The sequence below is a fragment of the Aythya fuligula genome, chromosome 5, assembly GCF_009819795.1.
Source record: "Aythya fuligula isolate bAytFul2 chromosome 5, bAytFul2.pri, whole genome shotgun sequence".
Lineage (NCBI taxonomy): Eukaryota > Metazoa > Chordata > Aves > Anseriformes > Anatidae > Aythya > Aythya fuligula.
The window spans coordinates 25,769,741-25,785,137 of NC_045563.1; the positions used below are offsets into that span (position 1 = coordinate 25,769,741).

The 15,397-nt window shown below is 53.1% G+C and overlaps 1 protein-coding gene across 1 annotated transcript; it reads left to right on the top strand.

The window, feature by feature from the left end:
* Positions 1–742: 742 nt before the first annotated feature.
* DLST (dihydrolipoamide S-succinyltransferase) lies at positions 743–14,703 on the top strand. The gene is made up of 15 exons (XM_032188972.1): positions 743–846; positions 3,596–3,629; positions 4,917–4,965; positions 6,041–6,096; positions 6,436–6,510; positions 6,868–6,923; positions 7,637–7,748; positions 8,210–8,365; positions 8,653–8,738; positions 9,248–9,345; positions 11,192–11,322; positions 11,699–11,772; positions 12,305–12,388; positions 12,918–13,085; positions 13,473–14,703. Exons 1-15 carry the CDS (start codon positions 772–774, stop codon positions 13,605–13,607), a joined length of 1,389 nt encoding a protein of 462 aa, XP_032044863.1. The 5' UTR covers positions 743–771; the 3' UTR covers positions 13,608–14,703.
* Positions 14,704–15,397: the final 694 nt, after the last annotated feature.

Below are 15,397 nucleotides of genomic sequence, written 5' to 3' on the forward strand. Positions count from 1 at the left end.
AATTTAGGGTGTATGTGTAATCTTGACCTGGCTTCTTGAGAGATGTCTGATCGCCAGACAGACTTCATGGCTTTCCCAAGGTACTTCTTGGACATTGCAATGAGTTTTTTGGGTAGGGCCCCTTGTACAAGAAGGACATGGAGGTGCTCAAGCGGGTTCAGAGAAGGGTGACGAAGCTGGTGAGGGGTCTGGAGTATAAGGCTTATGAGGAGTGGATGAGGGAGCTGGGGTTGTTCAGACTGGAGAAGAGGAAGCTCAGGGGTGACTTTGTTGCTCTCTATAGGGACATTAAAGGAGGCTGTAGCGAGGTGGGGGTTGGTCTGTTCCCTGATGTGCCTGGTGACAGGACGAGGGGGAGCGGGCTAAAGTAGTGCCAGGGGTGTTTTAGGTTGGACGTTAGGAAAGACTTCTTTACTGAGAGGATTGTGAGGCATGGGAGAGGGCTGCCCAGGGCAGTGGTGGAGCCACCACCCCTGGCGGTGTTTTAAAGCCGTGGAGACGCGGAGCTGAGCGACGTGCTTCAGCGCAGGACTGGCCAGTGTCAGGACAGGGCTTGGGCCGGGTGACCTTGGGGGTCGATCCTGTGACCGAGCAGCCGATACCTCCAGCAGCAGCGCCCTACCCGAGCCCCGTGCCCCCATCCCTTCCCCTGTCCCCATCCCCATCCCCCTCTCCCCGCCCCCCGCCATTTTCCCTCCTCCCGCCCCTCCCCGCGCACTTCCCCCCGCGCCGGGCCCAGTTTCCGCCGTCCGCCCCGCGGCTCCCGGCGCGATGCTGCAGCTGTGGCGGGCCCGCTGCCTGGGCCTGGGCCGCCCGCTGGGCCGCTCGCTGCCAGCCCCGCGCCAGGTACCGGGCTCGGGAGCGGGGCGGGAGCGGAACGGGGGTGGTGAGGGGGTGACGGGGTGAGGGGGGGAGCGGCGGGGCCGGGCCGGGCGGGGACGGCGGCGCCAAGGGCACCGGGACGCGCCCCGAGCGCTGCGCCCCGCGCCCTCCGCACCCCCCCCGGTGTGGCCTCAGGGGGCGGCCCCGAGCCGGGGAGCTCCGAAAGCTTCCCAAAACGCCGGGGTTGAGTGAAAAAAACGGGGTGTGGGGGGGAAACGTGGAGGCAGCGGGGAAGGGAGGGCCGGGCCCGGGTGCTGTGCGGCGTGGGGGTATGTCAGCACCCCCAGAGACACGCTGAGGTGTTCTGTGGGGCCACGGTTTGTGCTCAGCCTCGTTGCTAAAGCAGCAGCTGTGGGGAAACGGGCTGGCAAAATGATTGCTGCCTTGCTGTCCTCACAGCTCAGCTCCTGTTGTGGCCCTGGGCAGTGAGCTGTGTGCTCCTGTTGAGTTTGGGTCCTTCCCTCTTCGCACGGCTGCAGGAGAGGTTTGTAGGACACAGGGTGCCCTGTTAGCAGGTGTTCTCCGTGGCTCATGTCACCGTGACGTGACCTGCTGGAAGGAGGCAGCTCCGTAAAGGTGTGGCCGGGATGCGGCGTGCCGGGGTCGCTCTGACACAGTGTGGAAGCCGTTCTGGGAAGTCACGTGGAGCTGGGGAGGAAAGTTGATGGCCGGGTGCGTGGGGTGGTGGCAGATCAGCCCAAGACTTCTCCAGGCGAATGCTGTGCCTTGAGAGTGACCCAGAGCGCTGGCGCCAGCTAGCCAGACCTGCCTGCTGCTGTTTTCACTGGAGAAGCTCTGGGATCAGATGCCAGGTGATTTCAGGAGCAGGTACAATCACAGTGATCCCTTCAGGGAAAAAGGGGACAGGAAACAGCCCCGTTGGGCACCCCGGAGCTGCATGTGGCACTCTGTGGTTAAGGGATGGACACGCAGCGGTTCTGCAGAACACAAGTGCCTTGGTGTCTTTCATTAGCAGCTTCCTCCTGTTAGAGCTCATCCCTCACTTAGCTAGAAGGCAGACGGGCAGAGAGGCGCTCATTTTTTCCTTAATTTTGCTGTGACTGTGGAACACAGACTTGGCACCTCTCCTGGAAGAGAGCCGCAGATGTGTTTTCTCCCAGCCCTCTATTTTAGCCCAGAGCTTCTAAGCTGTTTTTTTTAACCATACAGTAAACGTTCACTGAGGCTGTGCCTCGTTCTTAATAAGTTACAGCCTGGGATGCCAGGATTACCTTTACAACTGTATAAAGCACCCGGGAAAACATTAATGGGTAGAGGTGAGCTCGGGTTGCTTGGAGTTTTATTTGCCATTAACCTGGCGTTATCTGGGCCGCTGCGGAGTGCGGGCAGGATTTGATCAATACGGGTGCTGGGACAGTGCTGGGGATCGTGGGGCGCTGGGCTCCCGACCAAATGGAGTTACTGTGGTGTGTGTCATGCTGGTCCCAGCAGGGCCAGCTCTGCGGGCACCAGATGGAGCAGCAGGATGCTGCTGGACCCCAACACAGCTTGGTAACCATCCGAGGCAGGCCCCACGGGCTCAGCAGCCGTGCTGTGCTGTTTTTGTCCTCAGCACAGCTGGATGCAGCCTGTAGATAACGCAGTTACTATCTGGGGAGCCACGTCTGCCTGTGGGTTTGGATAGCTGAGCTGCAGAGGGGCCCGTCCGCAGCTGTTGGTTGTTCTGACGGTGCCAAGCGTTCGCTGGGGGTGCTCGTGCAGGCTGCAGCCCTGTAGGTGGTGTGGCAGGTTTAAGTATCTCCCTGGGCCTTGGTGGTTGTGCTCCCCCACATCTCCAAAAGTATCTGTGGTATTTAAGATCAGTTCTGGCCTACCCTGCTTGCTCTGCTGAAGCTGAAATCGGGCTTTTTACACAAACTTCCTTTCAGAAACTGAAGCCCTGAACGGAGTCTGATTTTTATCTTCCGTGTTTCCTGCTGGATGAGGGTGCTTTGAGCTGCTGAGCAGCCACAGTTCCAAACCGTAGCCAGCTGCATTTTAGTCATGGTTACAAAGATTTTCCCTATGGCTTGTAAAGAATTTCTAGGTTCTCCAGATATGCAGGTTCAATACCATCGAAAGGTCGAATAACAGCAGGTAAAGAAACCAGGTTATCTCGAAACGTCTTTTACTTTTGAGGGATGTTATGCTGACCTAGGAGTGCAGTCAATGATTACTGGGCGTGAAGGGAAAGGTCGCCAGAAGGTGGGATTCCTGGCTCACCCACGGCAGGAGTTGTTGTTCCAGCAAGGGGAGTCCTGGCCTCCTGCAGTTCAAAGGCTCCGTGGCCTTCAGAGAAACCAGTAACTGAAAAACAGATGCTAGGTGTCAGATGCTGTGACTGGAGGATTAAACATCTCAGAATAGGTTTTTATCAGACCTAGTAGCTACCCTTGACCTTCCATTCACAGCAAGCTCGGTGAACGGGCCTCTAGGAATGTGTTCCTGCCTGCAGGGGGATGTGTGCAGGCCAAGGTCAAAGCAGCAGGAGCTACAAGTGCAACCCAGGTCTCTCAGCCTTAACGTCACTGCGCAGGGCAGCACCCGGGAAGGAAACGGGTGCGGGTGCTGTCACCATCTCCCCGCAGCGTGCTGTGGGAAGGTGGCGTGGGCCCTGCCTGCTGGGTCCTGTCTCTGCTCCTGGGAAAAGCCCGAGCCCTCCCGGGGCAGGCCTCCTTTCCGTGATACTGATGGTTCCTCTTCTCTCCGGCAGGGGAACTGCACTCTGGCAAGACGCTCACTGTCTGGTGAGTCTTACATTTTTGTTTCCTTTCAAGCTACTTGGAACAGAGCTGGTTATGGAAAACGGGAGGAGGCTGGATTGGGGGTTACTTCTGTCAGTCATGCAGCCAAGAAGCAGTTGGTGAAATGCATGCGCTGCGTTCCCGTGTGAGTGCCTCCCTTGCCTAGCGTAATGCCACCCGATCCCTTCGGCTGTGGTGAGGACTTCACAGCAGCAGCATTGTATTTCAGGGGCTGCGGTGCTGGAAACACACGCTGCTGCAAAGAGCAGCTCTCTAATAAACTGCTTCGGAAACAATGGGTGAATGCTCACTGAAATGTCAAAGCTCGTATGCCTGGGAAATGCTGCAGTACTTAAACTGCATTTTCCCAGAGCTCTTTTTGCTGGTTGTACCGCCTTTGTGGCGGATTACATCACTCACTGATTCTGCTGTGAGAAATCAGTTAAATCTCCTCACCTTTCTGGTTATAGGGTTCCAGGATTACTGGCTCCTTACTAGAGGATGGTGTCAACGTTGTGCCACCTCTTTTAAAAAATCCAATAAATCTTCCTGGCCCCGTGTAATTGAGATAATTATGTTCTCCAATTGCTACGCTGATTCTCTTTCAGATCAGCCTGGAAAAATGCCCAGTGCCCTGACAGAGGCAAAGGTTCAGGGTGTAACAAAACTTGCAGCGTCAGGGAATGCCAGTTGGCTGGGAGGGGGAACTCGGACAAGTCCTATTGTGAGCTTCCCTATTGTGAGCTTTGAAAAAGAAGTGTTCTTGGGCCAGGTGGTGAATAGAAAGGGATGCCAGTGGCTTGCTGCTTGGCCCTCCGCCCCATTTTTGTGGTTTTTATCCCTCCGTGCAGTTGTGAGGGCTCCTGGGAGCACCTCATAGGGGCCTGATGCCTTGCTGCTGTCAGGAACCCCTTAGCCCTGGCGATAACTCATCAGCAACAGGGGCTTTAGCAGTTCTGGAGGTGTCCCCTGTCGCTGTTATCTCTTCTTGTTCTGACTGGGGTAACTGCTGCTTTGTTTGCTTTTCTTCAGAGTTATCCTTCTTAGCTCTGAGGTCAAGATTTAATTGTTTTTTCCCCATCTCTTTAAATCGAAGTAAAGACAAGGCCACCATTCTTAGCGGGCTCTGGGCAGCTTGGCTGAGGTGCCTCTATCCATGTCCCTTCTTAGTCCCAAGTCTCTTCCAGGGTAGATAGCAGTGTCCTCTGCAGTTCTTATTTATTTTTTGCTGACAGGGACACCTGCGGGCTGGGTGATGTTCCCGTGGGGTAACACTGTTCTCGTTCACAGGTGTGGCTGGCAGCCAGGGACTGGCCTACACCAACAGCAGGAAGCTCGTGTAAGTATCCACAGAAAGCTGTGATATGTAGAGGCTGCTCTAACCCTGACAAGACTTGGAAACTGGGAGGCTGAGTACAGTCAGCTGCCTTAAAATCCCTCTGCACTTCATAGGAGCGTGGAGCCAGCCCTAGAAAAATCTGGGCTCTCCAGCTTTTGCAGGTCAGGAACTGTGGCATGTTGCAAGAAAATAAGGTCTGTCTGGAAGCAGACTGCAAGGTAGGGTAGGGGCAGAAATGAGGAGACCAGTGATAAATTGGTCTCTACCCCGTGTTTCTCTGACTATAAATCTTTGCTCTGTGCTGGCAGCCTGGTAGGATTTCCACTGGTCTCCTGCAGGAGAAGTGTGATGGTTTGGGGAGCTCTTAGTCACACTACAAGGTTTGCACTGCCGAGGTAGTCTGCTTATTTCCCCAAGTATATTTTTTACCTTAGGAATGCATGCATAAGAGCTTGAAACCCGGGTCCGTTTGCACCAAGCAGCTTGTGTTGGAGGAAAGCTAAAGCATTTTTACTTCGGGTTTCCAAATACGGTGTGAGTAGGTATAAAAAAACATCCTTTGAACGCTTGTGATTGCCAGCTCCCTGTGAAGGGACATGGTGGAGGGAAACAGCTGTCTCTTGGATGTGTTGACGTTGACAATTAATGATGCATTCTATTTTTTGGAGCAATCTAGCAACTTCTGTAGGCATGACAGTCCAGATCTAAAGGTAAAATACAGTTCCTGCACTCATCTTGGGCGTATGGCTAGGTCAGCCTTTTATCAGTATTTAAACTACAGCAGATCTGTTGGGCTGGCTCCCTAAATTAAGATTTCATAAATATCAGTTCTTGCTGAATTTCTGAGAGCGCTAGTGACTGTAAACTGAATTATTTCCATGCTTCTCAGTGGGATTGTTGCACCTCAAACCAGTAAGTAGGAGTCCCTTGGAACAAATACATCCGAACAGCTGAGCAGCCTTCAAATCAGTGAAACAAGCAAATGTAAATTTTGAGCTTGAAACTGGTTCTGGCAGCCTCTAGAAGACAGTATTTTTTCTTCCGTGTTCATATCTTTCTCTCTCTCTCTCTGCAGAGTAAATAGCTCCAGTGTCTTCGCTGTCCGTTACTTCAGAACCACAGCAGTACATAGTAAGTAAGAAGTCAGGAGTCAGCAGGGTGACTCCTGTGCTATCTGTTGCTCTTCTGACAACAGCTGAAGCTGCCTTTTTCATCCTTGTGGTCCAGTGGGTGGCTGAGTTTTTGTCTCTGGGCCTTAAAGCTCGTTTGGTATTTCTGTCACTCTGTGACTTTTGGCCAGGTGGGAATTTCTCTCGTGTTCAGATCTTAACCAGGATTGAAGCAAGAAGGCTAATGTTTGATGTCTGTTGACCTGCCAGCTCTACTAGAGTCCTGGTGACAAAAATGAAGCAGTGCCCAAAGCTCTGAGCTCTGAATGCGTTCAAGTCTGTCTGTCTGCCTCTCTCACAGGGGATGACGTGGTGACGGTGAACACACCAGCCTTTGCAGAGTCAGTCACAGAAGGAGATGTCAGGTGGGAGAAAGGTAAGGACTTATCTCTTCCCTGCGATTCTCAGCACCACTGCTTCTGCACGGGAAAGCTCAGGGGTGGGCTGCAGTTCGCTGGCTGAGAGCCTGCTCAGTGTCCTTCAGCCTGTGACAAACGAGGCAGTTAAGGTTAATTTTGGTTTGCAGTTACTGCCTCATTACCTCTGTCCTGGGTGATGTTGAAGGGAGATGGTTAAACTGGGAATGGGCTCTGAGCAGATTGAGTTAGACTTTTCTGTAGAAGTTGTGGAGAACCAGCATGAGAAAATTCTGGGCTAGTGGGAGACGGCTGTGGGTTAAGAAGGGGAGGCTGGAGCCTCTTTCCTCACAGAGCTCTTCATGTCTGTCATTCAGCTGTTGGAGACACAGTGGCGGAAGATGAAGTGGTGTGTGAGATTGAAACAGACAAGGTAGGAGTCTTCTGGACCAAAACTTTTCTAGTTCTGTAGTGAGCACCCGGCATGGCTCCTCTCCAGCCGAGCCTGCAGGCCCTCTCCTGCTCTTTTTTCTCTCCTGTCTCTCCTGCTCCCTTCACAGAGAAAAGCTTTTCTCACTTAGTATGAAATTTGGCTGTGCCTTGAGTGAGAGTTGTTTGACAATTCTTCCCTCCTCATGCATTTGAATAAGCATCAATGGTGCTGATGTTTGTGGGAGCTGTGATTCCACTCCTTCTTCCCACTTGAGTGCTTTAAGCTTGAAAACCTGTTTGTATTTAAACAGAAATCTGCAGAGCCTTGGGATGTCTTCAGACTGTTTTATATCCAGCCTTTAAATGTACTCACTCCTTAAAGAGCTCTTAGGTTTTGAAGTTCTCGCTAAAACTCCCTGCCACGTTCTGCTTCCAGTGCTGCTGTCAGGAAGATGCTGGCAGTAGTACAATCAGTTCTGCATTGTACCCTGGAGCAGGAAGATCAGGCTTTGCGTTCTACTGCCAGCATCTCCTATGGCTCCAAGTACTGGCACAAAGTCCCAGTGGAGGCTGTGCAAACCGGTGGAAATGGTGCAAGACAGAGGTGCTGTCTGTGCCAAATTACAATGTGTGTCTGTGCATATCAGCATCTTTACTTGGGCACTTGTTCCCCATCCAGTATTTGGGGGAATCTCAAGATTTTCCATTTTGCAGACATCGGTGCAAGTCCCAGCCCCAGCAGCTGGTGTGATTGAAGCCCTTCTGGTACCTGACGGCGGCAAAGTGGAAGGGGGGACACCTCTGTTCAAACTCAGGAAAACTGGAGGTGAGTCAGACATGTATAACTTGCACAGACCTTCCTAATTCAACCTGTCTTTTTCTGAAGACAGAAGCCAGGCATTTGGAAGGACTCTGTGAGTGGCTGGAAAAAAAAAAAAAAAGAAAAAGCATAGTTGTAGCTCTTCTGAGGAGGAAAGTTGCCTTTTGCTCCCTCTGGAGGAGATAGCAGCAGTAGGCTAAAATTAGCTGAGAATTCCCCTGACACAACTCCCTTCTCCACCCTCTTCTCTTTGCCATCCAGTCTCCTGCACGGTGAGGAGATCTAAGGTGTTGATGAGGTAAAACCCCACGGGATCCTCTTGGGGGGCTCCTAGCAGCTCTCTAGTGTTGAGAGCATAAAGGCAATCTATCAGAGGATTAACTTTTATCAGGTTGGTTGGACTCATAGATGCCTGACTATAGAAAGCGTGGTTGCTGTTATGATGATTGTTCTTCCTTGTCTTTTAGCTGCTCCTGCCAAGGCCAAACCAGCAGCAGCCCCTCCTCCTCCTGCAGCCCCTGAACCTGTAGCTGCAGCTGCTCCTCCCCCTGCTGCAGCACCAATTCCCACTACGATGCCACCAGTGCCACCTGTGTCAGCTCAGCCCATCGACAGCAAACCAGGTGAGGCAACAGCTGCTTTCTTCTCTTGTCAAGCCTCTTCTTCCTGAGGAGAGTTTGTAAGGCTAAAAGCAATTAGCAGGCTGGCACTTAACCTGAAAGCTTCCCTGTGTTACTGCTGTGGATGCTCCAGGCTGGAGAACTCAGCTATGCCTGGAATCCGCCTGGCCCACTTTGCAGCTGGTTACGCACCTTGTTGCTTAACACGGGGCTCAAACAGGCTGTCTGCCTCAGGGCTTTCTCTCCAGGTCCTGCCTTCCCTTTTTGACTGATGTCTTCTTTGCCCGCAGTGTCTGCAGTGAAGCCGGCTGCAGCTCCAGTGGCAGCCCCCCCTGGGGAGGCAGCGCCCAGCAAAGGTGCCCGATCAGAGCACAGGGTAAGCTGCTCGTGCTGTGGGGTCACGCCTTGTTCTGGCACAAGCTGTGAACTTGGGGCTGGGTCCGTATCTACCTGTTGGCACCCAGCTTGGCAGAGCTGTCACAGACTGGGGAATGCTCTGCGTGAGGGCACCACTTAGAGGTGGGGTGGAGAAAAAGCCAGGTCTGGTCTCAGTTCCAGGCAAAAGTCTTGTCCTGAGCTGTGCTGATGGAGAACGTACAGATACTTTGTGCATTCCTAAGAAAATTGGATTGAGCAGCCTGCTTTTATAGCTGTCTTGCTCTTCTCATATTAGCCTTGTGCTGGAAACTTAACCATGCTTGGAGTTTGAGGAACACGGGTCTGAATGGGCAGCTCCTCAACTGTTGTATTCCTCAGGGAGTCCTGAGGTGAAAACCTTAACCCGATTACTGGCCAACAAGGTGGCAAGAAGTAGAGCTTTTTGAGTTTCTTGGGTGTTTTGGATGAACTTGAGTCAGCCTCTGCTTATTTCTGTTCACTTTTCAGGTGAAAATGAACAGGATGCGTCAGCGTATCGCGCAGCGGCTGAAGGAGGCTCAGAATACCTGTGCCATGCTGACCACTTTCAATGAGATTGATATGAGGTGAGGAGCAGACCTTCTGTTTTGCCCTGCATTGGGTTAAATAGATGCAGGCGGTTGGCTTTAAATAGCAGGCAAGACCTTACTGATCCCCTCTGGAGAGACCAACAACGTGTCTGTTGGGACATCTTCCTTAGATGAGGGCTGTGGCGGTGTTGCAGTAGGAGGGGTGCATAGTTTCCTGAGGGTCTCTCATTCCTTGGGAGTCATCTGCTGCTTGTTAAAGGGTCAGCTCAATTCCTCATCTACGTGGCTCTTGGTTGAGCTTAGGTAGATGTTGAGCAGAAGAGGAGTAACTGGTGTCACTTGTGGCACCTAGGTGACACCAAGGTGCATCGTCTGCTTCCTGCCACTCCACCAGCTTACTTTTTTTGGAGTTGGGCATATTTGGCCTCCCATGAAGTGGTTTCCTGGGCTCGCCAGCCTCTCAGATGGGCATTACACAGGTCGGAGGCCCTTGCTGTCAGCTGGTTCAGCTTCCCAGAGACAGACCAACATCCTTCCCCCTCCCCTCCAGGCAGGTGGGGGTCTTCTGACTCAAGTGCTTGCACGGGCTGAGCACACTAATGGCTTTGGAGGGTGGGCAGCTTAGGTTACAGTGCATTAAGGGGAAATTGTGCCCAAATCAAATTGCCTTGTGAAATCCTACTCTGCTCCTTAAGACAAAACATGTAAATATTTGGGTCTCAGAACAATAAGGTTGGCAAAATAGTCTTGATTGGAGGGGAAGTGCTGCAGCTTTATCTCCTCTATGAGCCTCACTGAGGTGTCGCTTTACGCTGGCCTGGGGCTCTCGTTGCATCTGGTAATCTGCTTTGGATTGATTGCTGCGCTGTGGGCCCGTGAGGGCCTGAGCTGGGGCCTCCTGCTTCCCGTGGGGGGGGCAGCGTCTGAAAGGAGGAAGCCTTAATGAGCCACTTTCAGAGCAAACCTCCTCCTCATTGCTGCAGCCCTCGTGTCTTGGGAGGCACTAATGTCTTTGGGCAGTAATCCTAGCCCTAAACGAGGTTAGGTGCAGGAAAACAAACACTCTAAACCACAAAGACCCCTGCCCCTTGCTGAAACTGTCTCTTCAAAGACTTAAGGTCTCTGGAGGCGGGAGGGATGGACCATGCAATTCCACAGCATCTGGATTAGCCTACAAGAGGCAGAGCTCGTGGCCACTGCTTGGGTGACTTTTTGTAAATGTTCTCATTTCTAATAAACATGAGCAGTGGGGAAACACAACTGATTTGCTTGAGGACTGTGGGTGAACTAGCCCCTGCTGACATAGCATCTGGGAAGGCTTCTTTTATAGTCATGCAACTCCTGGAGCCAGAGAGTGGGGTTCAGAGGCGTTATTGTGCTGGCTGGCACTGGGCTTGTGCAGCGGTTGAAGTCTTTTGCCTCTTTCATTGCCTGCATCTTTCCTTCTCCTGGCATTTCCTGTTTTTTTCACTCTTCGGGGTCAGCCCTGACACAGCTGGAGCTGCCATCTGCTGGTGCTGTGCTGGTGCCAGCAGTGGTGGCTCCAGAGGCTCAGCAGGGATGTCTGCAGCTTCATCAGGCCCCAGCAGGAAATAAACCATGCCTCATCTTGCTTGTGTGCCTGGCCGTGCAGCTCATGCGGCTTAAACCTGTCCTGTTGAGCTTATGGTCCTGGACCAGTTCCTGTTAGATCCTTTGGCAGGGGCATTAGAGCCACCCTCAGCCCATTTCATCTGTGACATTTGAAGGATTTTTCAGGAGACTGGGGTTTTGCCTGTTGGTAGTGCAGGTTTGCAGTCCTTGGGGTGACACCAAGAGCTGTTACAGAGCGAGGGAAGGATGTTTTCCTGCACTCCCTGCTGACCACTGTTGTGTTTTGCAGCAACATCCGGGAGATGAGAGCTGTACACAAGGATCCCTTCCTGAAAAAGCACAACCTAAAACTAGGTTTCATGTCAGCTTTTGTGAAAGCTTCAGCTTTTGCTCTGCAGGACCAGCCCGTTGTGAATGCAGGTGAGTGGTGACCCTCGCTGGTGAGCTGCACGTCTTGTCAGTGAGTAGGGCAAGGTGGGCCAGTCCAAGGCAGGGCTAATAGCTCGGGCAAGCAAGTCAAACACACAGGAAAGAGGGGGACAGAGTCCTTTGGGCTCCACCTGATGTTGCTAATGCCCCTTACAGAGGTAGGTGACACCTTGCCAAGAGCCCTGTTAGCAAAGCTCTGTCCTGGCACTTCTCCTGCAGGAGCAGTAAAGGCTCAGTATTCTCTGGAGTTACACTTGTGCTAGAGATGAGCAAGTTGTTAGGATTTAATGGATATTTCTGGCCTTTTGAGCTCTCAATCTGGGGTGCTGTATCCGTAACGCAACTTTTTCCTTTTTTTCTCTCTTAGTGATTGATGACACGACCAAAGAGATTGTGTACAGGGACTATGTGGACATCAGTGTTGCTGTAGCAACTCCCCGGGTAGGTACCTTGGATGCCTTGGCCGTGTTCCCTGCAGCCTCGGGTTTAGGATGGGTGCTGGCTCACTTTGAGTCGACTCAGCTTTGAGCCCCACTGCAGCAGGAACTGATGAAACTGCTCATCTAGGTGTGTCTTTGGACTAACCCTACTGTACTGTCCCACCATTTTGTAAATTATATTACTGCTTCAAAGATATTTTCCTGTCCAGGGAGAGTATGGGATGGAGATGCACATGTTGAATGATTTGTCTCTGTTGTAAGGCAGAGGTTTGGTTTGTCTCACCTGCTTTTATGGATGTTGATTTGGGATATGAACAGTCCTGGCTGTGTGACGGGTTTCTGTACAAAGATGAAGTCTGATTTACTCTGCGGGCCCTTTGAGGGTGCCGTGCCAGGTTTCCTGGCAGGCTGGCAGGGCGCGAGGCGGCGGTGCCAACCACCTGCTGTGGGCTGAGGCCAGGCTCCTGCCCGGTGGCAGCTCTCTGTTTGTCACTGCCCTGAGTTTGCTGATTGTGCACTCTGCTTCCCCCTAGGGTCTTGTGGTTCCTGTCGTTAGGAATGTAGAAAATATGAACTTTGCTGACATAGAGCGAGCTATCTACGAGCTGGGGGAGAAGGTAAGTGAAGGTGGAGGTGGTTTTGGAGACAGTTGGGAGGAATGGAAGGAATTGAGGGTGCTGGACAGGCGTGAATTGATTCAGTCCCTGTGTGGTGTCATCTCTGACCTCTAACACACTGAGTTGTGTTGCGGGGAGCGATCCAGTTACAGCTGCGGCCGTGCCATACCTTACAGGACAGATCTATCTACTTGTTTGAGGCCTTCTGGAAGGGCAGCTCTGTGTTAGCGACACGGTGTGTCTTCACCTTTGTCTTTGGAGGCCAAGGCTCAACTCCCCTGGGATAAGAAGTCTCCTGCAAAAACAGGAGTTGGAATCCAAGGCAGGAAAATCCTTCCCCAAAGACAGCACTGTTCAGGTTTAAAACCAGAACGCATTTTCCAGTAACTTATGCTGGTTTTCAGCTGAACAAATTAGTTAGCAAAGCTCTGGCTGTCAGCATTTATTCCTGGAGAGGGCGATCATCCAAACCCTTGTCCGTTGTGTCCTGTGATGTGAGCGGCTTTCTAAGACCTTGCCTTTCTTCTAGGCACGGAAGAACGAACTGGCCATCGAAGACATGGATGGCGGCACTTTCACAATCAGCAACGGAGGGGTTTTTGGGTCGCTCTTCGGGACACCTATCATCAACCCACCCCAGTCTGCTATCTTGGGCATGCATGCCATCGTTGACAGGCCTGTGGCTGTTGGAGGCAAAGTAAGTAGAGCTGCACAGGAGGTTTCAGAGGGCTCAGAGGGCTGAGGACCACAGCCCATGTGCTTTTTCAAGGGGGATGATGTTACTTTCTACAAGGCTTTACGGTGAAGGAGGAGTGGGGCTAATGGGTGAAGAGCTACTTGGTTGGCACTGGTACTTGCCTGAGGTGTGCAGGGGGCTGTGCTGTATCTGTAAGGGGGACAACTGAATAATCTGCTTGTCCAGGAAGGGACCGAGTCCTGTGCGGTGTGCAGTGCCAGGCAGGGCGCACCCAGGAGCCTCTTGATTCAGGATAAGAAAAAGCCAGGCCCTCCCAAATTCCGAGGAGGGCCTGGGGCAGGCAGCAGGGCTGAGCACGCTAACGCCCGTCTCGCTGTTCCCCTGCAGATCGAGGTGCGGCCCATGATGTACGTGGCACTGACCTACGATCACCGGCTGATCGACGGCAGAGAGGCAGTGACTTTCTTACGCAAGATCAAGGCAGCGGTGGAGGATCCCCGCGTGCTGCTGCTCGACCTGTAGAGCAGCCACCCCCCCACGCCACCCACCCAGGGCAGGGCCGCGGCACCAGCAGGGGCGACGCAGGGCATTCGGGAACTGGCAGGGGTCATTCCAGTCTCTCTCCCTCCCCTGAGGTCGGAGGTGTCCCGGAGGGGGTGGCGAGGATGGCTCCTACCTCCTTCCCTGTTCTGTTCAAGGACGGTTCGGTCTCTCACGGGGATTGCTGTGCGGTGGGCCACCCACTGAATGGCACTGCCTTTCCAGAACCGTCTCTAGGGCGTCCTCTCCCTCGTGGCACCAACCTCTCACCTCTAGCTTGTCCTATACCACTGGAAAATGCTTGCTGCTGCTGTGCTAGGGTACCCTTCCCTGCCCCTCCGAGGCAGGTTCAGCTTTATTTCCTAGCACTGAGATTCCTGGGGGGGGAGAGGAGAGGAAAGGCTGCTGTTCTGTCCCTGTTTTGCTTGAAAATATTTCACACTCACTCATCAATTCTGCAAGGGCGGCCTGGGGTCCCCCAGGCCGACTGCAGCAGAGTTTTTGATCAGAGCAGGGCTGAGGTAGGTGCCATGCCTCTGGCAGTGTCCTGGTTACACTCCCACCTCGGACAGGAATGCAGTGGTTACATCTCCCCTGCTTTCCCGTGGAGATTTTGTTTCTCTCCGGCCTGGCCAAGAACGCTCGTGGCCAGGGGGACAGAGCACACGATCTCTGGGGGGGTTAACACCGTTCCTGGGGGTGGGGGGCACCCGTTTCACCATGACCTGCCCAACACTCGGCTGAGAAGCAGCCCCCAGCAGCTGGCCTTGTGTCACAGCGCACCGATGGTGGGGCCGGCTGCTGTTTTCCTGCCTGCGAGGGCTTGGCCTTCCTCCAGCGAGGAGGGAGCTGGGGGGCAGGCCTCTAAGCGTAAGGTGTATCCCAGCCCGAGGCTGCTGGTTTTTGGGGGGGGTGGGGGGCAGTCCTTAATCCAATAGCGCACACATGTACGGGGGGGGCGAGGGGGTTGCTAGTGCCTGCGGAGTCTATTACTCGTACCCTCTCTACACAGAACTTGTAACTAAAAGTATTTAACACGGCGGATTTTAAACAAAATAAAACTGGGCAACGACTGCGAGGCGGGGTGTGTTTGGGGTGAGCTGGTTCTGGGGTGAGGCCTTGGGCAGCGGCAGCCTCCCCAGGGCAGTGTAAGCAGCCGGGTACTTGCTGGTGAGAGTAAGCTGAGGCTTCTCTGGCTCTGAACTCTCCTGTTCTCAAACCCTCTGGCGCAGAATTGGCTCTTCCCAGTAAAGATGAGGTTTGAGGGCTGGAGGTCATCCTTTTCCTGGTCTATCAGCAGAACCCTTACGGACAGCAAGGAAATCCCAGCATTTGCTAAATGACGCAAGGGCCAAGAGGGACACGTACGGAGCTGGAGCCAGGTCAGTTTTTCCCCAACACAACAGTGGGGTGTTGTAAATCATGAAAGTGAGACAAAGGGTAGAAAGGGGTTGGAAAGAGAGAAAAAAAGGCAAAAAGATCAAGGAGGTGTAAAGCAGAAGCTGTCTCAGCTGTGGTGCTAACAGCGCTTTCCCAGGGAGCTGTCCCTGCTGGGGCATTAAGAAATCATTCCTGGTTTGGGGAAGGGTTTTTCCATTTCTGACATCAACTTCAGAGAATGGCTGCCCTTTCCAGCCAGGAGTGAAGGCAGCCTCTTTTCAGGGAAAACTCTTGCACCCACAGCTGTGATGCTGAGAGGGAGAGCATTTTCTAGGACTGGTCCCTGCTGCTTCCTGGCAGCCGGGGAGAAATGTGTGTGGAGTCAGCTTTCC

Bases quoted from the DNA above. Each gene is read 5' to 3' on its own strand.
- DLST (XM_032188972.1), top strand. From the start codon at position 772: ATGCTGCAGCTGTGGCGGGCCCGCTGCCTGGGCCTGGGCCGCCCGCTG. The intron at 847-3,595 runs GTACCGGGCTCG...TCTCTCCGGCAG, and splicing joins CGCTGCCAGCCCCGCGCCAG to GGGAACTGCACTCTGGCAAG. The intron at 7,749-8,209 runs GTGAGTCAGACA...CTTGTCTTTTAG, and splicing joins CAAACTCAGGAAAACTGGAG to CTGCTCCTGCCAAGGCCAAA.